The sequence below is a fragment of the Panthera leo genome, chromosome E2, assembly GCF_018350215.1.
Source record: "Panthera leo isolate Ple1 chromosome E2, P.leo_Ple1_pat1.1, whole genome shotgun sequence".
Taxonomy (NCBI): domain Eukaryota; kingdom Metazoa; phylum Chordata; class Mammalia; order Carnivora; family Felidae; genus Panthera; species Panthera leo.
Genome location: NC_056693.1, coordinates 935,932 through 963,136, shown reverse-complemented (window position 1 = coordinate 963,136; position 27,205 = coordinate 935,932). Strand labels below are relative to the sequence as shown.

At 43.9% G+C, this 27,205-nt stretch overlaps 1 protein-coding gene across 1 annotated transcript; it reads right to left on the bottom strand.

Annotated features, from left to right (window-relative positions):
• Window positions 1-244: 244 nt before the first annotated feature.
• On the bottom strand, window positions 245-25,691 carry LOC122209193 (zinc finger protein 501-like). Its single transcript, XM_042920952.1, has 5 exons — window positions 25,434-25,691; window positions 10,215-10,296; window positions 5,455-5,897; window positions 3,770-3,896; window positions 245-2,904 (listed from the first exon to the last, which is right to left on the bottom strand). The coding sequence occupies exons 3-5, from the start codon at window positions 5,485-5,487 to the stop codon at window positions 1,619-1,621; spliced, it is 1,446 nt and encodes a 481-aa protein (XP_042776886.1). The 5' UTR covers window positions 5,488-5,897; window positions 10,215-10,296; window positions 25,434-25,691; the 3' UTR covers window positions 245-1,618.
• Between the last annotated feature and the right edge of the window lie 1,514 nt (window positions 25,692-27,205).

The window sequence follows — 27,205 nt, the reverse complement described above, 5'->3', positions numbered from 1 at the left end:
CTGTCTCTCTCAAATACATATAAACGTTAAAATTTTTTTTAAGAATTTCAGGTTTTTACCTAAGACAGTAGTAGTTCTGTGGGTAATCTGTTAAAGTCTACAGTATTTTTAGTGGCAACATTGCTGCATAGAGTCTCCACTGACTTTGAAATGATTTTTTCGTGGTGGTAATGGGCTGCAGGGTCAGTAATATAGTAGGAGCAAGGCAATAAACAACGAATGGGGAGGGTTCAAAGAGGTTCAGTAAAGCGTACATTTGAAGTTTTATTTGTGGTGATCAGCGAGCGCATAGGTAAGTGGGGTAAGCAAAATCATGGTACATCCATACAGAATAGCATTCAGCAATAAAAAAATGTGCTCTCTCAAAATTATTCAGCATAAAGGAAACCACAATTTAAAAAAGTAAAACATTTGACTCTAATCATGTAAAAAATACAAAATAATTTACTGTGCAGGGTAGAGGTTTAAAAAGGGCACAAAATAAAAGGAGTTATATAGATTTATTACCACCCATGGTTTTGTATACAATTTAAATATGTGCAGTTTTACAGCATGTTAATTATACCTCAATAAAGCTTTTTTTAAAAATCAAATAGAGGTCTGGGTCCCCTACATTTTTGCACAAGAGTCCGCCATCCTTCCTCATGCCTGGGGAAGGGATGCCCTGCATCAAAGAAGAGTTTCAAGGTCATTTCTATCTGGGTCAGCAACTGGTCAGAAAAGCTACAGATCTCAGTGGGATTTTCTAATCCTATTGCCATTTTCTTGCCTATGCAGCAAATATCTGTGAGATGGACTAAAAGTTAAGATTGGCACGATGGCCTCGATTTCCACAACTGTAGGAGGAACACTGGTGTGGAGTGTACAAACCGGCATGTCAGTGGACGCAAGTTTTGTTAGATGTTTATATATCCTAAGTCCTGCCATCTTCTGTTTCTGTACAATCACGGGTTTTCAACCTGGCTCCTATCGTAGTTTTACAACCAGCCAATGACACCAGAAAGTGAACTTTACACATGAAGGCACATGATTCCTTTGCAGTGCTCGGGAACAGCTTCCCCATGATAATGCTCGACATCGTGCGACAGCCCTGGGAAAGAGGAACCACTCTCGCGGGAGCCCTACAGGTGGTCAGAAGAGAAATACGATGTCCTCGTGGTGCACTGCAAGGAGGTCTAGAAGGTAAACAGTATTTTCATTTCAACCCCTTGGCACTGTCAAAACTGGGTCAGAACCCGAATGAGGAAGAAGGGACTTGCTGTGTTACATGCCCCCCCACCCACCACTGACAGTGGTTGAGAAAGGACCTCTGCCCTGAATGAGGAACCTGGCAGGGCAGAGTAAGAATATGCAGGGCTCCTGGAAGCTTCCCCACAAACCTAGGAGTTTTGGGGGATCTCCCCAGTGTGGACGTTCACACGTGTGTGACGTTCAATTGCCAAGAGCTGGCTCCCTCACAAGGTCTCTAGTTCTATGAAATACCATATTCTGGGCAGGACCTTCTGGGGCCCAACAAGGCCGGACGTTTAGATAAAGGCTTTCCACCGACATCTGCTGCACATATGTAACATATATGTAGCTTACGAGCCATTTCCCCACAGTTGTTGAGCTCATGAGGTTATCTGGTGTGAAGTTTTCGGTGCTGAATGATGTGAGAGCTTTGGCTGAAGGATTTCCCACATTCCCCACACTCGTAAGGCTTTTCTCCTGTGTGGACTCTCCGGTGCTGAATGAGGTTGGACTTTTGGCTAAAGGATTTCTCACACTCATTGCACTTATAAGGTCTGGCTCCAGTGTGAATTCTCTGGTGTTGATTGAGAGTGGACCTGTGGCTGAAGGATTTCCCACATTCACCACACTCATAAGGCCTTTCTCCGGTGTGAATGCGCAGGTGCTGAACAAGTTTGCATTTGTAGCTGAAGGATTTTGCACATTCGTTGCATTTATAAGGCCTTGCTCCACTGTGAATTTTCTGGTGTTGAATGAGGTTGGAGCTTTGGCTGAAGGAATTCCCACACTCGCCACACTTGTAAGGCTTCTCTCTCGTGTGAACTCTCTGGTGTTTAATGAGGGTAGAGCTGTAGCTGAAGGCTTTCCCGCATTCGCCACACGCGTAGGGTCTCACTCTGGTGTGAATTTGCAGGTGCTGCACAAGCCTGAATTTGAAGCTGAAGGCTTTTCCACATTCGCTGCACTTGTAAGGCCTTGCGCCAGTGTGAATTCTGTGGTGTTGAATGAGGTTGTAGCTTTGGCTGAAGGATCTCCCACATTCGTTGCACTCGTAAGACCTTGCTGCTGGGTAAGCTCTCTGGCAATTACTCAGGATGGAGCTTTGGTTAAAAGGTTTTGCACAGTTCTCCCAGGCATGGGAACTTTCTCTAGGGTCAAGCTGCTGAGGCTGGAAAAGTCTAGTATAGTCACAGCTGAATGATTTCCCATAGTCGCTGCATGTGTGCGGACTTTTTCCGCCCTGAAAGGACTCCCCGTGCTCGAAGCTGCTGTGTGGTTTTGCCCCTTTGAGAGTGGCCTGATGCTGGAGGAGACTCAGTATGGCCAGGAAGTCCTTCCCTATCTCCCCGCAGGGGAAGGGCTTCCCTGACACGTGCAACTTGTAGCTTGTCACAAGCTCCATGTCCCACCTGAATGGCTTCTCTTCGTTGTGCTTCTGGTGCTGGTGAAGGCTTGTGCTGAACCACAACTGCTTCCCGCATGCCTCACAGGTGTAGGATTTCTGGCCCGGATGTGGTCCTTGGTCCTCTGCCAGGTACAGAATCTCTCTCCCAACCAAGACACACTTCTCGCAGGGATGAGCTTTCCACACGGGTGGACCTGGATCTGTAGCCTTGCCCAGTGACATTCGTGGCACAGAAAGTGCCTCCTCGTCCTCCATTCCGTACCAGCAACCTGAAAGCCCAGAGACGCTGGTGTGAAGTGCATGCTATCTTTGGTGGAAGGGGAGGGCTCAACACAAATGTCTGTCGGGCACACCAAAGAACGAGTCCACCGGATGTGTTTTCAAGATGAGGGTGCTGGGGCCGGGTTGGTAAAAGGGCTGCAGTCCTGGAACTCTAATGTCACAAGACTGGGGGGGGGGGGGGAGGCAGCAGCACAGGAAGAAGCAGGTTCTCCAATGCACCCCTGCCACTGGCCTGCAGCTGGGAGTGCTGTGTGGGCGTTTATGTCCAGGCACCAGAACATCTGGTTGCAACTGACTAGATGGTATTCAAAGACTAAGGACGTGTAACCTAACATTGGGAACAGGAGAGAAGAAAGGTTGATGTATGGAAGACGGAAACAGCAAGGGACAAAACCTGAGAAGGGGGAAGGAAAGACAGAAATGACGTGTGCGACCACTGGCATAAATACACAGGTGGGCCATCCTGCTAAGACCCTGGACTCTTCTAAACTCCGGGTGAGTGAAGCGGGACTTGGATGACACAAATCCCTGAGGCAAGGACAGGCAGGGACTAGCAATGCCCCAGAGCAATTCTGCACACGACCAAAAACTGGCAACAAAAATAATACTGTGTGTACAAACAGTCCCTGGTCCTCCAAGCAACTGCTGCCAGAGACCAGAAGAAACGTGAGCTAGAAGGAGGGGAAAAACCTAGGCAGGGGCCACGGATGTGGACAACAGTGCTGGACGCTGATGTTGCGGGCTCAGCAAGAGGGCAGTTGCTGAGCCCGGCCCTGGTGATGGCAGTCCCTACAATCTCTACAACCCAAATGTGAGGGGCAGGATACCACAGAGCGGGGGTGAGGGTCTTACCCAGTGAGATCACAAGTGCAAAGTTCTCCAGCATCACATCGTGGTACAGGCATCTCTGAGTCTCATCAAGGAGACCCCACTCCTCCCAGGAGAAGTACACGACCACGTCTTCAAAGGTCACAGTATCCTGCCGTAATGGGAGAGAGATGAAACTACAGTCCCCTCTCCACAGGACCCACACATCTATCCCATACTCTCCTCTCAGTCGGGCGGCCGGCGAGGAGGATGATACCAAGCCCTGCTGCCAGTAAATCACTATGTCCAACCCTCTACAAGAACAAGGACGATGTGGGCAGACAGACATAATCTTAAGCTCGGGTGGGCATGGCCTCTCCAGCCCCCAACCAGGCAATGTCCCTGAAATCCTCCACAGTGTACCGGCCAGGTACAACCAAAGATAGACTCCACCCTCCCACCTAAGTCCCTGATACTGAAGGCCTGGGGGGGGGAGGGGGGGGGGTCCCTCAGTTCACACACCTCTTTTACCCCGTAAGTGCCTCTCCCTAGTACTGAGCCCACAGCATCAAGAGTGCTTGGCAAGATGGACCCCACTTTCCAGGGCAACCTCAAATCCACTATGAAGACCTGCCTTTCATTGTATGTGTTCCAATTTCCTCTTCTTTCAAGGATACTACTAATCATATTGGATTTAGAGCCTCACTTTATAAGGTCTTTAAAGACCCTATATCCAAATACTGGGAATTAATGATCTTTGCCCCTGAGCTCACCCACCAGGCTCCATGAGAGCTTGCCACAAATAAGCAGCAGCCTGCTCATGTCCACTCTTCCACTGAAAGTCTTCTGTCCCTGACCCGTGTTTGAGAGGCCACTTGCTCCAAGAAACAGGTTCGAACTCAGTGCCCAAATTCCTGGCCTCTTAATAATGTTATCGCCATAATCAGAATTTCCCTTCCTAAATGCAACACAAAGCGTCACCTACACATCTAATGTTGAACCACCTCAAATTTTTAGACTTTATATCCAGCTGCCCACTTCGTGCCTGCACTCAAAGCTTTCTGAGACAAAGAGACAGGGGTGGCCCCTAGGGCTTTATTCTAACTCACTCTCCACAGTAGAAAATCAGATTGGTTCTACCTGAAGAAGGAAGTTAAAATCCAACAACTCCCCTTACCTCCATGGCCACAATTTACATCTACGTAGCCTCCCCGCTAACCTTCCCGGTATGTTTTCTGCAGCTACGAAGCATGGGTAAGAGAAGATCCAGACCATCAGAACAAAAGAACATTTGCATTTCTCTGAATACTCACCGCTCCGCCAAACAGGTAGCTGTGCCCCAGGACAACCTCATCTTACCGCTAGAATGGAGAAGGCCTCCCCCCACATAACCTCTAGTTTAATGTCTCTCCAGGGTCCTGAACACCCTCCTCTTACTTCGATAGGTTCTAAAAGGGCTTCATCTGTAGAGGGTAGGGCTCAACGAGATCTGGTCTCCACTGCTCCTCTGACCCCCCACTCCCACCCCTGGCCTGTAAGTCTAGGCATGACTCTGCCTCATATTCTGCTTACTGCACGCACAAAACTCACACCTCGGTTTGGAGCTTGCAAGTGGGTGCTCAGACACGTGGCCCCCGCCCACGAGCGCCTCCCTGTCTGGGACCCCGGGGTCTGGACCGCAGGGAAGCCAGCGGGTGCCCTGAGCTCAGGCCCAGCGGCTGTGCATTTACCTGAGCTGAGTCCCTGGGCGCGGCCGCCGCCATCGGACTCTGTGGGCAGAGCAGGGCTGGGAGCGGTCCGGCGTCTCAGACCCTCCTCTGAGCAGTGGGGACACCTCCTCTCGGGCCGCTGCAATCTTCACCTCGTCTCGACCCAGCACTCTGGAGCCTCTGACCAGGAAATGGATTCGAGAGCTGCCAAAATGACTGCCACCAGGACCCCGCAAGTTCCACCCTGAGGAGTTGGCACACGTGGAAACGCCCGTCTCCTGGACCTTCATTGGCTCCACGCTGACGTCGCTTGGTGCAGGGTCCTCTGGGCAGTGTGGTTCTCACAGCTCCGTGGGCCTCTGCAAAGGGCACCGCACATCAGAACCTCCTGGAACACGGGTGAAGCAGCTTCGCTCCTCAACAGGCCAGGCCAGGTTCCTGGGGAGTTGCCGGCAACTGCTCACCTAAAGGGTTAGCAACAATGATGCTGCTTCAGACTTCATGAAGTCCATGTGCTCCCAGAGGCGACAAGTTCTATCCCAGATGCCCCCAAGGTTACAGATCCAAATGCACACAGCATTCCATTGTCACTCACACAGTGTGTGGGACCTCATCTGCCATGGTTTTGTTTTCTCAAGGGTCACCGCCCAGTCAGTGCTTTTTTCCGACACCCGAAGGCCATGGATTCTGGTATTTGGTCCAGTTTTACAGCCACTTACAGAGGAGTATGACGGAGACCATTATAGCCTCACACACTTGGAAATGAAAGGGATTCCAAGGCTTTCCAAGCTTGTGCTCACCAGCTCCTACAGCTTTACGTAGCACCTACCGTAAGAGGATTACCTATGCAAGGACTGAGAAGAGAGAACAGAAAGACAGGAGCACCGTGCACGAGTACTCACTTCTGTAGAGGTAGTTCTGAGTTACTCCGTGTGTCTGAGAAAGCAGCAAATAAAACTGTATATTTTATCTATGTAGGGGGCTTAAACAGACGAAAATATAGACTCATTAAGGATATTTTGATGTATATACTCCTGAATCGAGTTGGCAAAGAACATGATTTGTGATTGGATAGTTACATTTTTTTAATGTTTCTTGATTTTTTAACATTTTTTTTTTTTTTCAACATTTTTTATTTATTTTTGGGACAGAGAGAGACAGAGCATGAACGGGGGAGGGGCAGAGAGAGAGGGAGACACAGAATCGGAAACAGGCTCCAGGCTCCGAGCCATCAGCCCAGAGCCCGACGCGGGGCTCGAACTCACGGACCGCGAGATCGTGACCTGGCTGAAGTCGGACGCTTAACCGACTGCGCCACCCAGGCGCCCCTAATGTTTCTTGATTTTTGAGACACAGAGACAGAACGTGAATGGGGGAGGGGCAGAGACAGAGGGAGACAGAATCCGAAGCAGTTCCAGGCTCTGAGGTGTCAGCACAGAGCCTGATGCAGGGCTCGAACTCACAAACCAGGAGATCATGACCTGAGCCGAAGTCGGACACTTAACCAACTGAGTCACCCAGGTGCCCCATGATTTGCTACTTAAAGGATATGGTATGAAAGGCTGAGAGAAACCTGTTGTGTGTTGATGCTAAGAGTTTCTCACAGTTCCGGGGGGGCGGGGGACAAACAGTACATGCACCAAGAATAATCTTTTTGGACATTCAATTAGAAAACATCCTAAACCTCATGACTCTCTTGTGAAATACTTAACAGGTTTGGGATTTGCAGGTAATGAGGCCCTATTCAAAGGGCCACCTAGAATTTATAAATACTGTGGTATTTGTTCTGACTGCTCTACCCTCAGGCTTCCTTATTGAGACACAATATTGAAACAATTCCAATTAATAATCCTACAATAGCTTCTAGATGAAAAGAAGAGCTGTAAGTCTCTCTCATTGAAATCATAAGCTAGAAATGATTAAGATTAGTAAGGAAGGTACGTTGAAAGCCGAGACAGGCCAAAAACTATCCCCGTAGCCAAGTTATGAATGCAAAAAACCCACAAAGTCTTTAAAGGAAATTAAAAGTGCTATTCCAGGGGCGCCTGGGTGGCTCAGCCGGTTAAGCATCCAACTTCAACTCAAGTCATGATCTCGTGGTTTGTGAGTTCGAGCCCTGCATCAGACTCTGCGCTGACAGTGCAGAGCCTGCTTTGGATCCTCTATCTCCCTCTCTCTCAAAAATAAGCACTTAAAAAAAAAAGTGCTACTCCAGTGAACACACAAATGATAAGAACACACGACAGCCTTACTACGGATACAGAGAAAGTTTTAGTGCTCTGGACAGAAGCTCAAAGCAGTCACAACATTCCCTTAAGACAAAGCCTAATCCAGAGCAAGGCCCTAACTCTCTCCCTTCTATGAAGGCCAGGGGAGGTGAGGAAGCTGCTGAACACAAGTTTGAAGTTAGCAGAGGTTGGCTCGTGACATTGAAGGAAAGAAGCCGTCTCCTAACCGCAAAGGACCAGGTGGGGCAGCAAGTGCTCCGGTAGCCCTAGCGGAGATCGGAGATCATTCGTGAAGGTGGTGACACTGAACCACGGATTTTCCAAATGCAGACCCAGCAGCCTTCGACTGCAAGATGGCCATCTAGCACTTTCATAGCTGGAAAAGTCAAGCTTGGTAGGGCCAAGGGTCACGTATCATTCTGAAAAGCCCAGGGCCCTTAGGAATTCTACCCTGCCCGTGCTATAAATAGAACAGCAAAGTCTGGATGACAGCACATCTGTTTATAATATGGCTTACTAAATAATTTTTTAAAAAATATTTATTTACTTTGGGGAGAGCGCAAGTGGGGGAGGGGCAGAGAGAGGGACAGAGGATCTAAAGAGGCAGGCCTCTGCACTGACAGTCTGACAGCGGTGAGCCTGATGTGGGGCTCAAACTCACAAATGGCGAGATTTTGACCTGAGCCGAAGTCGGACGCTCACTGACAGAGCCACCCAAGTGCTCCTGGTTTACTGAATATTTTAAGCCCATTGCTGAGACACAGTGCTCAGAAAAAAAGATCTCTTTCAAAATATCACTGCTCAGTGACAAAGCATCCTGATGGAGATGTATGATGAGACTAATGTCTCATGCCTGCTAACACGACATCCATTCTGTTGCCTGTGGATCAAGGAGTAATTTTGACTTTCAAGTCTTAAGAATATGATTTGTAAGGCCAGAAAAGTAAACTGAAATCCTTCTGGAATTCCATTTAGCTGCCATTCATCGGTAGCAGGAGTTTGGAAGAAGTCACTGCAGATGTGCTGGCAATGGCAAGAGAACTAGAATTAGAAGTAGACGAGATGCGGGACGCCTGGGTGGCTCAGTCAGTTAAGCGTCCGACTTCGGCTCAGGTCATGATCTCGCTGCGCGTGAGTTCAAGCCCCGCGTCGGGCTCTGTGCTGACAGCTCAGAGCCTGGAGCCTGTTTCAGATTCTGTGTCTCCCTCTCTCTCTGACCCTCCCCCATTCATGCCCTGTCTCTCTCTGTCTCAAAAATAAATAAAAGAAAAAAAAAAAAAAAAAAAAAGAAGTAGACAAGATGTGACCAAATTGCTGCAAGGGACAAGCTCACAGTAAAACCGGAAGTGGATGACCAGAGAACTGGTTGCTTGAGGGGGAACCTACTCTGGGGAGAGGCCTGAAGACTAGAGAAATCCAGTTGGTGGATAAGATGCTATCAAACCGCATCGTGTGCTTTGGCGAAATTGTGACAGGAAGATCCACTGATATGGCAACTTCACTGCCTTATTTTAATAAACTGCCATAGCCACCCCCACGTTCAGGGTCATAAACAAAAAGATTATGACTCACTAACAGCTCAGATGAGGGTTAATGTTTTTTTTTTAGAAGACAGCATTTCTCAAGGTATGTATACTGTTTTTAAGACACAATGCTATTATATACTGTAAAGACAACGGTTATGTATGTACTAGGAAACCAACGACTCATCTGACTTGATTTATTGCAGTGGTCTGGAACCAAATTTGTACCCAAAGTGTTTCTGTTGATGGCCTAAAATAAGCTACTTTGGCGTAAGAATCAACATAGGCAGAAAGAAGCCTTCCTGAGCATCCATCTGATAAAAGCAGAAACTTTTTAGAAATGAGTAGTGTTCTCAATCCACCCTCCCTCAGAAGAAAGTTGGAACTGAGCTCAAACTACACAAACCAACCTCTAGCTTTCTCACATTTTTACCTTCTTCTGCTAAGAACATAAAGGGAAACAGGTCCCTACACAAGACATGTGACCTTTTCTGCATCATTCATAGCATTAGATTAAAAGACTATTTAGTCAATTTAGAGATTTATACTCCTCAAGGTCCACACGCACTGTCCATACCTTCACACAAAACATTTTTCACCCAATGTTTACAAAATAAACATTTTGGGCGTTAGCTTAAAATTCAGATCAGCATTGGATTCCTACCGTTAAACTCTCAAAATCTGAAAAAGACATACATTTACATTTTCATGAAATTCTGTCTTTGGATAATTGCTCATACAACAGCTTCTTTTGTATCCTACAATGCCTATTCAACACTGAAAGCAAAATTCCCAGCAGCTCAAATGACAGTTTATATTCTGGAAGGAACTTAGAGCCCAGAGCCTGTATTTGGAAAAAGATGTTTTCCTTGCCCTCAAGCAGAACTGAGAAACAAGTTGTCACTGCTAATGAGCACAATGGGAGGAAATGCTGAGAAGCATGCAGACACAAGAGAAGAGAGGTGTTTGTGAGTCCAGGTTACCCAAAAGGAAAAAACACAAGTAAATGAGTAAAAAGAGTCAAACATACCAGGATCAGGATGGTGCATACGGCTCTGGCTTCACAGGAAGAGGGTCCACTGCTGAGAAGGTACTGAACCCACTGCTTGGACCTGTAAAGAACAAAGACAATGTGGAGTCAAAAGCCCAGACCACGAAGCTCAAACACATTACATTAATCTCACAGATGCTGACTAAATTTCCTATGCCTCCTAAGCCTTCCAATCTGCAATATCCCAGGAAAAATGTATACATTCCCACCCCCAACCCCCACTCCTGTTTCTGCTCAACAAACTGGCACTCTCACGGGAATGTCAATATTAAGTTATAAAATTATAGAGAAAACTGCAAGGAATTTCCAAAGATATCAACTCTAGTCTGAATGAGGAAGACAATATTTAAGTTAAAAGAAACTACTTTAAAAAAAAAAAAAAAAAAAAAAGAAACTACTTTATCAACCAATTTAGAGAGTGTGCTAGAGGCTGATTTAATTGAATGAGAAGACTCTAGTCACAAAGAAGGAACACTGGGTCGTTATACCAGAAAATTTCTTTGCTCACATAACAAGTTGTTTCAATTTAGTAATAATCATAAGACCAAGTCTTTCATAATTACAAAGCTATTTTATGTACATTGTTTTGTAATGACAAAGATGAGAATCACAGAATCAACCTAACATCTATCAACTGGGAATTGAATAAATCCTCATGGAGCATTAGGTAGTTGTGGATGTGATCGGTAACTTTCCCACTGCTGAAACTTCAATTCATAATCTTCTATTAAGTAAAGCACAAGAGGGGGATGTGTGCATGTTTGTGTTTGAATATTTGTGGTTGGGTAGGGCATGGAAAAGGGACAAGTAAGGGGTGTTTCTGGGTGCTCCTAACACTGATCAAACTGTGATTCATAAACGATTTGATTATTCTGACACTCAGCAGTGCATCTGCATACCTGTATCAGGGCCCCAGAATGTTCTCCAAGTCACTCACAAGGTTCTCCTAATAGCCTGAAGCTAACCGGACACTTTTGTGTACGCTTTCAGACCTTATCCTAGGTTATCCTACCAGCAGTCAGCTAAGTAATAAATGCATTTGTTTTATCCTTCTTCATCACAAAGAATAACCAGGATTCTTAAAATAGCAAAACATGCTCACAGTGCTTTCTAATATATCTAGAATTCCCTAACAGAATAGGATACCCAGTTTAATGTGAATTTCAGATGAGTAATGAATAACTTTATAAGGTCTATTGCATGGGACATACTTATAGTAAAAAATATATATATTATTTATTTTCTAAATCTGGCAACCCTAAGTATACTGATAATGCACAATTTCAACTGGGTATCATTTTAACATGTGAAAGTGGCCTTTTGACTTTTTTGTTGCTGCTTAAACAATACAAACATTGAATTACAGTTCTGGAAGTCAGAAGTCCACAACGGGTCTCCACTGGAGTCAGCAAGGCTGCCTTCCTTTCTGGAGGCGCTAGGAAAGAATTTATTCTTTCGCCTTTTCCAGTTTCAGAGGCCACCCACAGACCTGGGCTCATGGCCCCTTTTCATCTCAAAGCCAGAAACGGCCAGCTGAGTCTTTCTCACCCTGCATCACTTGAACTTTTTCCATTTTCTGCCTATCGTTTCCCCATGTAAGAACGCTTACAATCATACTGGGCAGGCTCAGGTAATCCAGCATAATCTCCCCATTTCTAGGTCAGTGGATTAGTACTCTTAATTCTACCTACTACCTTAACTCTCCTTTGCTGTGTAATCCGACATTAAGACATAGACATTTAAGGGACACCTGGGTGGCTCAGTCAATTAAGTATCTAACTCTTGGTTTCGGCTCAGGTCACGATCTCCGGTTTGTGAGATCGAGGCCCGAGTCGGGCTCCACGTGCTGACAGTACAGAGCCTGCTTGGGATTCTCTCTCTGCCCTTCCCCAACTTGTGCACGTGCGCTTTCTCTCTCTCTCTCAAAATAATAAATAAATAAACCTAAAAAAGACAAGGACATTTAAGTGGGGCAGTTTTCTGCCTATCCCATTGGCTTAAAAACGACTTTAATTCCCAAAATCCAGCACAAACTTCCCTCTCATTAGGAACATTGGGTTATATGGTTTTAGGAGTATCTGGTGCTGGATCCCCCTCAAGCCCTAATGGTATGATAGTGACTCCAACAACTCCATCTTTTTAGGGGGGTTTCTGCTTTATCCTTAACTGCATACTGATACCACTGGGCAGAGGAAGAGAAAGAAGAAACAAATGCAGTCTCCTCTCTTCTTCAGGATGTGATGCTGGTAGCTACAGTTTCTTCTCCTTATTGCTTTCATTCCAACCATTCTCCTCAGATACATTCTTTATTTTGCTAGAAGCAAAAGTATTTTTTATTTATCTGTATTTTCGTGGCTTTATTGAATTATAATAACTGAACACAGTTAAAGTGTACAATGTGGTGAGTTTTAACGTAGACCTACCCGCTGAAACCATCACCACAATCAAGACAGGAAACATATTCATCACCATCCAAAATTTTCTTACAACGCTTTCCACTACATCTCTCCCCCATTCAACCACCATTCTCAGGAAACAACTGATCTGCCTGTGTTATAATGGATTAGTTTGCATTTTCAAGAATCTTAAATGGAACCATGCTGTGTGTTCACTTTGTCTGAATTTTTCCACTCAGCATAGTTATTTAGAGATTCATCCACGTTATTACATATAGCCACATTTCATTCCTGTTATGTAGTGGGTATGTGCCCCCAAATTCATAGGCTGAACCCCCAAACCCAATGTAGTAGAATTAGAAGGTGGAGTACGGACAGGTAATTATGTTAGGTAAGGTCATCTGGCTGGGACTCTCATCAAGAGATTAGTGATACCACGTAAGAGACAACAGAGGAAGATGGCAGAGCAGCATGGCTCACCTCCTCCCACAAATGCAACAAGGCAACAACTAAGTATAACACAACTCACTCTGAAAATGACTTTAAGGCCAGCAGAACACTTATTCCACGGCTCAAGACAAAAAGCCAAATCGAGAAGGGTAGGAGGAGCAGATATATGGTCCATAACCAAACCCCAAGCATGGCAAGCCACAAGCAGGAGGGATACCACAGGCACAGAGGTCCTCTCTGAGGAATGAGAGGATCGATCCCCACATCGGGCACCCCTGGTCCTGGGGACCTGTACCAGGAAGATGAGCCCCACAAAGTCTGACTTTGAAAATGAGCAGAGCTTAACTCTGGTTAATGGGAGAGCCAGAAGGCTATATAGGAAACTGAGATTCTGTTCTTAAAGGGCCAGCATACCATAACACTCAGGCTGAAACCCAGGACAAAAGGCAGAAGTTTGAAAAATAACTGTATTACATGTGAAGATTTACTGACTAATTTTAGAGCATATGCCAGAGGAGCAAGGATCTGTAGAAGCCTTTTTAAGGAAGAGAAGTGCTGGCAGGAGCCATTTTTCTTGCCCTCCTTCAGCCTAGCTGACTGGATGCTTGCGGGAGTCAGTTCGGACCGTCTGTCAGTGCTACCTTGCTAGACCCTCCCCCCTTCCTGGCATCCCCCTGAAAACCCACTCGACCTAAGCTACTCACCCCAGCAGGTACCCGTCCAAAGCAGCTCCTGCCCTGCCTCAGCCGGCAGGCAGCCCCAGACAGGCACCTCTCCAAAGCAACTCCTGTCCTGCCCCAGGGAGGAGAGATCGGCCCCCTCACCAGCATCCTAGCAGCAGCTACAGCTTGGCCTCTCAGCCAGCGACACCAGGGACCAGCCCTGCCCACCAGTATGCTTGTAGTAGTCACGGCTGGTCACTGCACACAGATGGGCTGAGGGCCAGCCCCACCCACTAGCATGCCCACAGCAGTCCTGGCCCAGTTACAAAAGAGCTCATAAAGCACACACAGGGGACACATCCTGCAGCAACTGGTCCTGGTGACTGGGGGACTGGGCTACTGGGCCCCACAGGATGCCTTCTACATAAAAGGTCATTCTTTTCAAGACCAGAACCCCCGTAGCTGACCTACTAATACATACAGATGAGACCGGACGCATTCAGGGTGGTATGGCTGTACACTCTACCTGATACATACAAACAAACACAAGGAGTCAGACAAAATGTGAAAAGAGGAGGAGTATGTTTCAAATATGAAACACAACAAAACCTTGGGACAAGAACTAAATGAAACGATCTACCTGATAAAGAGTTCAAAGTAATGGTCATAAAGATGCTCACTGGTCTTGGCGGAAGAGTGGATGAATTCAGTGAGACCTTCAATAAAGAGATATAAAAAAGAACTAGAGCTGAAAAATACAATAACTGAAATGAAAACTATACTAGAGGGAATTCACAAATTAGAAGATGCAGAAGAATGGATCAGTGAGCCAGAAGATATGGCAGTGGAAATACAGCAGTGCAAAGCACTCAAGCTGAACAGCAAAAAGAAAAACGTATTTTTAAAAACTGGGATAGGTTAAGGGACCTCTGGGACAACCTCAACTATACCAACATTTGCACTGTAGGAGTCTCCGAAGAAGAGAGAAAATGGTGTAAACTTCCCTAACCTGGGGAAAGGAAACTGATGACCAATCCCAGGAAACACAGAGAGCCCCAAACAAGATGAACCCAAGCAGGTCCACACCAAAACACATAACAGTTAAAGTAGAAACAAAATCTAAAGAGATGATCTTAAAAGCAGCAAAAGCAAAGCTAACAGTTACCTACATACAATGGAGACTCCATAAGGCTATCAGCTGAATTTTCCGCAGAAACATTTCTGGCCAGAAAGGAGTGGCATGTGGCATGATATATTCAAGGTACTGAAAGGAAAAAAACCTACAACCCAAGAACTTTACCAAGCAAGGTTATCATTCAGAATTGAAGAAGAGATAAAACTTTTCCAGACAAACAAAAGTTAAAGTTCATCACCACTAATCTGGCCTTACAAGCAATGGTAAAGGGAATTCTTTAAGCAGAAAAGAGAAAAACATAACTAGAAGAAAATTATGAAAGGAAAAGTTTTACTGGTAAGACAAGTATATAATAAAGGTAGTGGATCAATGACTTATAAAGCTAGTATGAAGGCTAAACAGCAAAAGTAGTAAAATTTTGGTTTTATTAATTTTCTTTTACAAAAATTGGTTAAGCAATATATACAAAAAGATATAAAATATGACATCATGTACATAAAACTTCGTGGGGGGAGAGAGTAATAAATGTAGTGCTTTTAGAATTTACATGACCACCAACTTAAAAACTTGTAATACTAAAGAAAGCCAACAAATCACAAGAGCACAAAAGAAAAAAAACAACAAAATGCAGTAAGTACATACCTACCAATAATTACTTTAAATGTAAATGGACTAAGTGCTCCAATCAAAAGATGTAGGGTGACTGAATGGATAAAAAAAAACCAAGACCTATCTATACACTGCCTACAACAGACTCACTTCAGATCTAAAGACATACACACTGAAAACAGAGGAATGAAAAAACATATTCCATGCATACTGAAGTGAAAAGCTGGGGTAGCAATACTTATAATAATAATAAAGTAGACTTTAAGACATGGACTGTTAAAGACAAAAGTCATGCATAACTATAAAGCAATTAATCCAACAAGAGAATAGAATAACTGTAAATATCTATGAAACCAACATAGGAGCACCTACAAATATAAAGCAAATATTGGCAGCCATAAAGGGAGAAACTAACAATACAGTAATAGAAGGGGACTTCGGGGCTCCTGGGTGGCTCAGTCGGTTGAGTGTCTTTGACTTCGGCTCAGGTCATGATCCCGCGGTCTGTGAGTTCAAGCCCCATGATGGGCTCTGGGCTGACAGCCCAGAGCCTGGAGCCTGCTTTGGACTGTGTCTCCCTCTCTCTCTGACCCTCCCCAGCTTGTGCTCTGTTTCTTTCTGTCTCTCAAATATAAATAAATGTTTAATTTTTTTTTTCTTCTTAAAAAAGGGGCTTCAATGCTCCACTTACATCAATGGACAGATCATCCAGAGAGAAAATCAATAAGACACATTAGACACGTAGACTTAACAGACATACACAGAACATCATTTCCAAACAATACATTCTTTTCAAATGCATCTGGAACATTTTCCAGGATAGATTACATGTTAGGCCACAGAACAAGTCTCAATAAATTTAAGATTGAAATCATATCAACTGTCTTTTCCAACTACAACAGTACGAAACTAGAAATCAATTACAAGAAAAGAAAATGGAAAACACAAACACGTGGAGGCTAAACAACATGCTACTAAACAACCAATAGGTCAAAGAAATTAAAAAACAGCTGGAGACATATAAAAATGGAAATGCAACAGTTCAAAATCTTTGGGATGAAGCAAAAGCTGTTCTAAGAGGGAAGTTTATAGCAATACAGACCTACCAAGAAACAAAAAAAATCTCAAACAATATAACCTTATACTTAAAGTAACCAGAAGAACAAACAAGGTCGAAAGTTAGTAGAATGAAAAAAAAAAAAAAAATCTGAGTAGAAAGAAATGGAGACTGAAAAACAATAGAAAAGATCAGGGACACTAAGAGACAGTTCTTTGAAAAGATAAAAGAGATAAACCTTTAGACAGACTCATAAAGGAAAAGAGAGAGGACTCAAAATCAGAAATTAAAGAGGAGTTACAACTAACACCATAGAAATATAAAGGATTAATTATATGCCAACAAATTGGACAACATAGAAGAAATGGATAAATTCCTAAAATATATATATATATAATCTTCCAAGACTGGATCACAAAGAAATAAAAAATTTGAACAGACTGTTTACTAGTAACAAAACTAAATCAGTAATCAAAAACCTCACCACAAACAAAAGTCCAGGACCAGATGGCTTCACAGGTGAATTCTACCAAATATTTCGTTTAGGGTTAATACCTATCCTTTTCACACTACTCCAAAAATAGAAAAAGGAATGCTTCCAAACTCATCCTCAAAGCTAGCATATACCTTGATACAAAACCAAAGACACCACAAAAAATGAAAACTACAGACCAATATCCCTGATGAACACAGATACAAAAATCCTCAACAAATTAGGAAACTGAATTCAACATATGAAAAAGGTCATTCACCACAACAAGTGGGATTTATTTCAGGAATGTAAGGATGGTTCAATATCTGCAAATCAATCAACATGATACAATATATTAACAAAATGGAAAGAATTATATAATCATCTCAATATATGCAGAAACAGCATTTGACAAAATTTAACATCCGTTCATAATAAAAACTCTCAACAAAGTGGGTTTAGAGGGAAAATTCCTCAACACGATAAAGGCCATATATGAAAAAACTCACAGCTAACATCATACCCAATGGTGAAGAGCTGAAAGCTTTCCTCACCATCTACTCTCACCACCTTCATTCAATTCAGACAATAAAAAGAACTAAACAGCATCCAAGTTGGAAGAAAAATGTAAAACTCACTATTTGCAGGTGATATGCTATATACAGAAAACCCTAAAGACTCCAACTAATAAATGAATTCAGTCAATTTGCAGGATATAAAATTAATATGCAGAAATCTGTTGTGTTTCTACACACTAATAAAAACCCAGCAGAAAGAGTAATTAGGAAAACAATTCCATTTATAATTGCATCAAAAAGTGTAAAGTACCTAGGAATAAATGTAGATAAGGAGGTGAAAGACTTGTTTTCTGAAAACTATAAGACACTGATGAAGACAGCACAAATAAATAAAAAGACATACCATGTATCATGTTCATGGAATGGGAGAATTAACATTGTTAAAATGTCCATACTACCAAAAGCAATCCACAGATTCAATGCAATCCCTACCAAAATACCAATAGTATTTTTCACAAAACTAGAACAAGGAATCCAAAAATGTGTATGGAACCACAAAAAACCACAAATAGCCAAAGCAAGCTTGAGAAAGAACAACAGAGCTGGAAATATACAACGCCAGATTTCAAACCATACTACAAAGCCATAGTAATCAAAACAGTATGGTACTGGCACAAAAATGGAACAGAATAGAGCTGAGAAACCTATGCTTATATGCAGTTACTCTGTGACAAAGGAGGCTAGAATACACAATGAAGAAAAGTCTCTTCAATAAATGGTGTTGGGAAAACTGGACAGCTACATACAAAAGAACGAAATTGGACCACTTTCTTACACCATACACAAAAATAAACTCAACATGGGTGGGGGGGGGGGCACCTGGGTGGCTCAGTTGGTTAAGTGTCTGACTCTTGGACTTAAGCTCTGGTCATGATCTCATGGTTCATGAGATCAAACCTCATGAGTACATGCATACACTCTCTCCCAAAATAAAACAATAAAACAGAACAAAACAAACTAAAAACTCAAAATGGATTAAAGACTTGGATGTAAGTCCTGAAACCATAAAATTAAAAGACATCAGCCTTAGCAACATTTTTCTGGATATGTTTCTTCAGGGAGACAAAAGCAAAAACAAAAGTAAAAGGGACAAAAGGGAAACAAAAGCAAAAATAAACAATTGGGACCACATCAAACTAAAAAACTTTTGCAAAGCAAAGCCATCAACAAAACAAAAAGGCAACCTACTGAATTAGAAAAAATATTTGCTAATGATACATCCAAAAAATATATGTATGTATACATAATATATATAACATATATATTATACTCCAAATACCCCAATACTTAATATCCAAAATATATAAAGAATTCACATACCTTAACACCAAAACACCTGAAACAATTCAATTAAAAATTAGCAGAAGACCCAAATGGGCATTTTTCCAAAGAAGACATACAGATGGCCAACAGACATGAAAAGATGCTCAATGTAATCAGGGAAATGCAAATTAAATCCACAATGAGATATCACCTCACACCAGTCAAAACAGTATCAAAAAGACAAGAAATAACAAGATGATGAAATAGAGGAAAGAGAACTCTTGTGCACTGCTGGGTGGAATGTAAAGAGGTGCAGCCACTCTGGAAAACAGTATGGAGGGTCCTTAGAAAACTAAAAATAGAAAAACCGTATGATCCAGTAATTCTACTTCTGGGTATTTACCTGAAGAAAATGAAAACACTAATTCAAAAAGATATATACATCCCTGTTTACTGCAGCGTTATTTACAATAAATAGGATATGGACACAATCTAAGTGTCCACTGATATATAAATGAATAAAGACATGATACACACACACAGGAATATTACTTAGCCATTAAAAAAAAAAAAAAAAAAAGAAATCATAGGGTGTCTGGCTGGCTTAGCTGGTAGACAGTGCAACTCTTGATCTCCAGGTCATGAGTTCAAACCCTATACTGGGCATGGAGATTACCTTAAAAAAAAAAAAAAAAGGAATCTTGACATTTACAACAAGGATGGACCTAGAGGGTATTATGCCAAGTGGAATAAGTCACAGAAAGACAAGTAAGATAGGATTTCAGTTATCTATGGAATGTAGAAAACAAAACTATCAACAGCAATAACAGAGGCAGACTTACAAATACAGAGAACTAGTGGTTGCCAAAAGGGAAGAGTGTGGGGTGATGGACAAAACAGGTGAGGGAGATTAAGAGGCACAGCCTTCCAGCTCTAAAACAAGTTACAAAGGTGAAAAGTACATTATAGAAAAAGTCACTAACATTGTAATAACTAACATTGTAATAACCATCAGCCAGAGCCCATAGTATAAGTGTACTATGAGAGATAGTACACTTATAATGAGCATTCTGTAAAGTATGTAATAGTTAAATCATTATGTCGTACACCTGAAACTAAAATTAATGTCAACTATACTTCAGTAAAAAAAGAGGGGAGTGGGAACACCAGAGAACTGTCACTCCCTGTCTTTCCATCATGTGAAGACACAAGAGAGCCATCTGCAAACCAAGAAGAATCCTCATCAGGAAGCAAAGCAATAAGCACTTTAATCTGGACTTCCTTCCCAGCTTCCAGAACTCTGAACAATAAATTTCTGTTCTTTAAGCCACCTAGTCTATGGTATTTTGTTACAGCTGACAAAGAAAATTGTTTATTCCTGAGTGATATTCCATTATATAGAAGTATTACAATTTGTTTATTCATTCAACTGTTTTTGATGGACTTTTTTTTCCCCCTTTTCCATTAAAAGTAAGGCTGTTTTAAACATTTGTTCACAGGTCTTTGCATAAACATATGCTTTTATTTCCTTCGGATAAACACCTAGGAATGGGATGACTGGGTTGTATGAAAGCTGTATGTTTAATTTTATTTATTTTTAAAGAATGTTTATGTAGGGATGCCTGGGTGGCTCAGTTGGTTAAGTGTCCAATTCTTGATTTTGGCTCAGGTCATGATCTCAGTTTGTGAGTTTGAGCCCCACATCAGGCTCTGTGCTGACAGCAAGGAGCCTGCTTGGCATTCTCTCTCTCTGCCCCTACCTGACTCATGCTATCTCAAAATAAATAAACTTTTTTTTTTTTAATTTTTTTTTTTTTAACATTTATTTATTTTTGAGACAGAGAGAGACAGAGCATGAACGGGGGAGGGGCAGAGAGAGAAGGAAACACAGAATCGGAAGCAGGCTCCAGGCTCTGAGCCATCAGCCCAGAGCCTGACGCGGGGCTCGAACTCACGGACCGCGAGATCGTGACCTGAGCGGAAGTCGGACGCTCAACCGACTGAGCCACCCAGGCGCCCCTAAACTTTTTTTTTTTTAACGTTTATTTATTTTTGAGACAGAGAAAGACAGAGCATGAACGGGGGAGGGGCAGAGAGAGAGAGAGACACAGAATCGGAAGCAGGCTCCAGGCTCTGAACCATCAGCCAGAGCCCAACGTGGGGCTCGAACTCACAGACTGCGAGATCGTGACCTGAGCTGAAGTCGGACGCTTAACCGACTGAGCCACCCAGGCGCCCCTCAAATAAACTTTAAAAAAATGTTTATTTATTGGGACACCTGGGTGGCTCAGTGGTTAAGCATCCAACTTGATTTTGGCTCAGGTCATGATCTCACAGTTCATGAGTCCAAGCTCCATATCAGCCTCTGCACTAATGGTGTGAAGCCTGCTTGGGATTCTTGCTCTCTGCCCCTCCCCTGCTCACACATGCATGCATTCTCTCAAAAATAAACTTAAAAAATGTATATTTATCTTGAGAGAGTGTGTGCACCAGGGGAGGAAGGGCAGACAGAAGGAGGGAGAGAGAATCCCAAGCAGGCTCCATGCTCAGCACAGAGCTCAATCGGTCTCACGACCCGACATCAAGGGTCAGACACTTAACTGAGCCACCCAGGCACCCCTGTATGTTTAATTTTAAAGATGCTGCCAAATTGCTTTACAAAGTGCTTGTACAATTTCCCTTCCTACTATCAGTGGATGAGAGTTCCATTTGCTCCACATGCTTAACAAAAGATGGTATGGCCAGTTTTTAATGTTACTGATAGGGAAAAATCTGTTATAAGATGGCCAACAGGACTGATAGGGAAATTCCAGTCCTCGACTGAAGACTTCCCTTCCGGGTTCTTCCCACCCCACTTGCCACGCTCAAATGCGGAATGCAGAAGTAACAAACTATAAATTATTCCCTCTGCTTATGCTCGGGGCTCAGACCTCTGGAGAGGGACCTCCTCTGAGCCTGCCAGCATAAAATAAACCTCCAGCCTTCCAACATCTCAGAGTGCTGCTTGGTTCTTCTGCCGGGTGATCCAGAACAGGTTCCGTGACATTATCAATTCTAAAAGTGCACAGTGGTTAAGTCATTATGGGTTTTTCATTTTCCTAATGACTCTTTCCAGCATCTTTTTATGTAAATTTTTGCCAAACTTTTTTTTGAAATATCTGTTCAAATCTATTGCCTGTTTTTAAAAACTGTTTCTAACTATCGAGTTATAAATGTTCTTTATGTATTTTAGATACTTGTCCTCTCTTAGATACGTTTTGCAAATAAAGTCCCTCTCTTCTCCTTCTGGGCCTGCCATAATGCATATATGGGTCAGTGCTAGTATCCTACATGCCCCTTAAGCTCTCTTTACTTTTCTTCTTTTTTTTTTTTTTTTTTTTTTTTTTGCTCCTCTGACTTGACAATTTCAAATGGCCTGTTTTCAAGTTTGTAGATTCTATACCTGATCAAGTCTGCTATTGAACCTCTCTAGTAAAGTTTTCAGCTTAATTGTTTTTCAGCTCTAGAATTTCTGGTTGGTTCTCTCTTACAGTCCCTATCTCTTTATTGACATTCTCACATTGTGCATGAATTGTTTTCTGACATTGTTGTTTGTGTTCTCTTAAGTCACAGAGCATCTTTAGCGCAGCTGTTTTAAATTTTTGCCAAGTAATTCAGAGGCCTACATTTCTATATGGCCAGTTTCCAGACATTTATTTTGTTCCTTTGGTTGGGCCATGTGTCCTTATTTCTTTGTATGTTCTGTGATCTTTTGTTGAGATGTAGGCATTTGAATTAAAATAAATAAATAAATAAATAAATAAATAAATAAATAAATAAAAGCCAACTTTTCCAGTCATTAAGAACTGGCCCTGTGCAGGGGAAGACCTTCACTAATCTCCTTACCTCATAGGTTCTGGGATCACTCAAATCTTTTCTGGGAATGCATATTCCCTGTGTTTGAGTGTGTGTGTTAGCTACAGCATATATGATTGCCTTTAAATACCTTCATTTCCTAGAGAGGTTCTCCCTTGCTGCTTCTTAGAAGCCACAGCCACTTTGTGCTCCACAGGAAGGTACAGGCATCTCCCTGGCCTCCCCATGTTACTTGCTGCATGGTTCCCAGAGAGTTTTTTGTAAATTCAATCAAGATTCAATTGATCCTCTGATGATCCTCACTGCCAGAGGCAGCTGTGAAGCCTGGTATGTAGTCCTTCCTGCTTAACTTGGTCTCTTGCTACAACCTCCACAACCCAGACTGACCTGCAGATTGCAGATACCCATGGCCTCATTCCATTTCTGTGCTGCCCTTGCTGTGCCCTCTGCAGTCAGAACTTTCTGATTTTGACTTAACCCCTCATTCAAAGCCCAGCCCTACTGGTCACCTACCTGAGTCCCAGTGTTTCTCCCAGATTTGCCCCTAATCTTATCCTCCATACTGAATGAAATATCCCAGGCCCCACCAAAGTTGCCACAAAATCCATGAAGTCCCTTAAGTGGAATAAACACTAGCTCCAAGGACTGAGTATTAATGGGCCAACTCCTATGCTTCTGTGTCCATCTCATGTCCACTCTCCTCCTGGTACCCTTCATCGGCTATGAGTCTACGCCATCCTCAATGTTTTCTCCCTTCATGTTACTCACTTCTGTAACTTCAGTATGTAAAACTCAATGCCATCAACCAGATATCCAAGCAAGAGGCCCAGTCCTCGGCTACTTCCCTTTCCTAGTCTGAAAATGGTTTTACCATCATAGCCTAGAGACTGCTTCTTGTAATCACAGCTCACTTACCTGGACATATACAGTAGCCACAATATTTTGGATGTCTCCATCCCGAAGCCCTCCCCAGATTTCCAAACATGGGTGTTCAGCTGCCTACTTGATGCTTTTACCCAGTGGTGTCTGAAACACCTCAGATCTTAAAGTAGCCACAACAAAGTTCCCAATATCCCCAGTGAAAATTACTCTATGACCAATTTTCCCATATCAATTGATGGAATTTTCATCCTTCCCGTTGCTTAGATCAAAACCCTAGGGTCATCTCTGAAAGTGCTTCACTTTCCCACTGTTATAGAATGTTTATGTCTCCCACCCCAATTCATATTTTGACATTCTACCCCCCACAAGCTGATGGTATTAGGAGCTGGGGCCTTTGGGCTGAAATTAGGAAGCAGGCCCTCACCAGACACAGAAACTGACCAGCCTGATCTTGGACTTCTAGCCTCCAGAACTATGAGAAATAAATTTCTGCTGTTTATAAATCACCTAGTTTATGGTATTTTGTTACAGCAATAGCAGCAGACCAAGCATGCGACTTCCCTTCCACATTAGGAAATCTAGTTGGCCCTTAATAAAAACAGATCCAGAATCCAGTTACTTCTCCTAAGCCACCACTCTGTTCTGTGAACCCTGAGCTGGAATGTTACACTGGGCTCCACCTTAGTTTTCCTTCCTCTTCCCTCATCCTCACGATCTTTTCTCCACAGTGAAGCCAGAGGAAGACCTGGGTAAGATCATCTCCCTCCTCTAATCCAAAGCTCGAGTCCCCTCCAGAACAGATAAGCAACTTCTCAGGCAGCCATTTCAGTCCTGAATCCTGTCTCACTGCTCTTTGTTCCCACCTGAAGGAAAAGGAATCTGTGGTTTCCTTATCGCTCCCAGCTTCCCTAAAGCTCTAAGCGTTCTTGTGTGCCAGTATGGAGATAACCTTTCCTCGGCTGTTTCCCTCAGGCGCACAAAACGGAAACACCTCTCTGTAATCCCTGGTATGGACCCAGGGCGGGGCGAAGCCTGGGGTTTCTCGAGGGTCCCTCTACCCAAGGTCTGGAAGGTCTGGAGGAACGGCACTGAGAGTCCCCAGGCACTACGGGGCAGAGAACACAAGAGGGGGAGGAGCCAGTGTGGGCCCGGGACACCGCACTCGGACCGGTGCAGGTTCCATGAGAGCGTCCGTAGCCATGTTTTAACAGGCAGGTTCCAGAGGAACAGGGCCACGGCAGGTTGAGTGCGCTCGGGCTGGCCCGTGAGCCAGGTGAACCTGGGACTGGATGCCTCACCTCGGTGCCTCAGGGTTTCCTCTTCCTAGCTCTGCGTCCTCGAAGAGCCAACCTTCCGGCGCCTCAATGTTTCCACCACCCTCCGACCAACTACCTTTGAGAAGCTCTTAAAGCCCTGACGTAATTCGTGTCGCTCCTTTCTTTACCGTTCTCCACAGCTTCCAGAATCCCGAGATGCAGGTAGAACCCTCGGCCTGCTAGTCCAGGTGTGACTCCGCCTCAAACACTGTTCCTCGCAGGCACACCGGACCCCAGCTTTCCCGAACGCTGCCAGCTGAGTCGCACCTCCCAGCCTCGGCACGGGTCGGCTCCTCTGCCTGCAACACTCCCCCGCTCCTCATCACAACCACAACAGTAAAGCTGAACAGAGAAGCGGAGATGTCATGTTTGTTCACGGCCATTGTCAGAAACGGGACCCCACCTACCCGTGCCCTATTGTCCCAGACAGTCAGGCCCGGGACGTGAGGACGTGAGCAGGCGCCCCTCCGCCGGCGCTTTAGGACCTGGGAGGCGGTGAGGGGCCGGGGAACGCAGCGTTTACCTGAGCCGGGTCCCTCAGCGTGGCTGCCGCCATCCGGGCCTGTGGGCGGAGCGGGGCGGGGAGCGGGCAGGCCCTCGTGCGGGGCGCCCCGGGCGGTGTCGCCGAGCCTCAGACCCGCCTCTGTGCGGCGGGGACAACGGCTCCTCCGACTCCTTCTCCGGCACGTCACCTCCGCGCAGACCCACCGCTCCGGAACTTCTGCCCGGATGAACACAGGGGAGAAGCCAAAATGACCGCCCGGAGGAGGACGCCGGAAGTCCCGCCCCGCGCTAGGTGTCCCACACGGAAGGCCCCTGTGCTAAACCTTCATTGGCTCGGCGAGGGGGCCGTTAGACGCGGAGCCTGCCGGGTAATGTAGTTCCCACGGACTCACGTGCCTCGGGCAAGAGCGCTCCCCAGCAGACCTGCGGACGAGTTTAGAGCCGCGAGCTGCTCTGGGGGATGGCGTCTGCGAGTCCAAGGGAGTAGAAGGGTCTTTGTCCCTTCCTCAAGGAGAACTCAAGTTTCTGGGGCGTGTTGTGTGCTGTCTGCAGCTGTTCACCCAAGCGTTTGGAAAAGTGTTAACTTCGGACTCCGTGAAGTTCAGTTTGCTCCCAGAGGCTACAGATCCAAATGCACTTATCCGTAGTCATTCAGACAAAATGTGTCCGCTGGTAGCAGAAGCTAACATGTCACGTTGCAGTTCAAATCCGTATACTGTGCAGTGTATGAAGAGTCGTTGTATCGGTCTATGTTTGATTAGGGACAAGAGAAAAAACAGGTTGCGTCATGACAGGAAATATTGTAGAGGGAGGCTGGGCTACCCTGAAGCAGGAATAAAAGGTGAGCTCTGTAATTACTACAGAAAATGTCTCCCTTGACTGTAAATTACTGTGTCCAACCTAGTGAGCGACATGTTTACCTCTTTTTTAAAATCTATTTAATAATCTTTTTGGATAGCCTGAAAGTCATTTTCAAAAATGAAAATAGTCTCAAAAATAGAACTGTGAAGAACCTGCTACTTTGATAGCTTCAGTGGCTTGTGTTCACAGGTGTAGCATGTATGAAAAGGGTGTTGTGAACTTCAAAATGTAGGGAGCAACTTAAATCCATGATTTCATCTCACTACTGGAAAGTGGTTATCATTTCCCCTATGATTACAGGGAATATTCTGCATGAGGAATTGACATTATCTGAGAAAAACAGTTGTAAAATGCAAATTACAGAAAGCTATTAATAGTGGCTATGTAATGATTCAGAATTTGTGTGAGAACTGTGATATTAATGGAAATATCAGCGGATGGTAAAAAGATCTCAGAGAAATTATATCAGTGTTGTCTGAGAAGAAATACAATTAAGCTGAGCATGTGACTGTAACAATCATTCTGAAGACTTTGTCTCCAAAATTTGATTCTTACTCATTCTTGAAATGAAGCGATATTGGCATTCAGGGAAAGCTAACAGGCACATGAGGAATAGGCAGAACTGTAAAACTATAAAGGGAAGCTAAAGTGTCTTGTTTTTTCTCTGTTCTAACAAATGATCAATGAGTATTTGGCTTCAAGAACTTATTGTACACGCATAGGAGACATTAGGATACAAAAGGGACGAAAGATTTCTGTCCTCCTGCGGGCTATATTATATACAAGGAGGTCACAGAAATCATGAAAGAAGAAATACTAAATCATACGGCATGTTAGAATGTGGTAGGTACAAGAAGAACATAAGGTGAATGTGCTTAGAAGTATGGTATGTGTATTACATAGAGCAGTAAGGCGGGCCTCTCTGGAGGG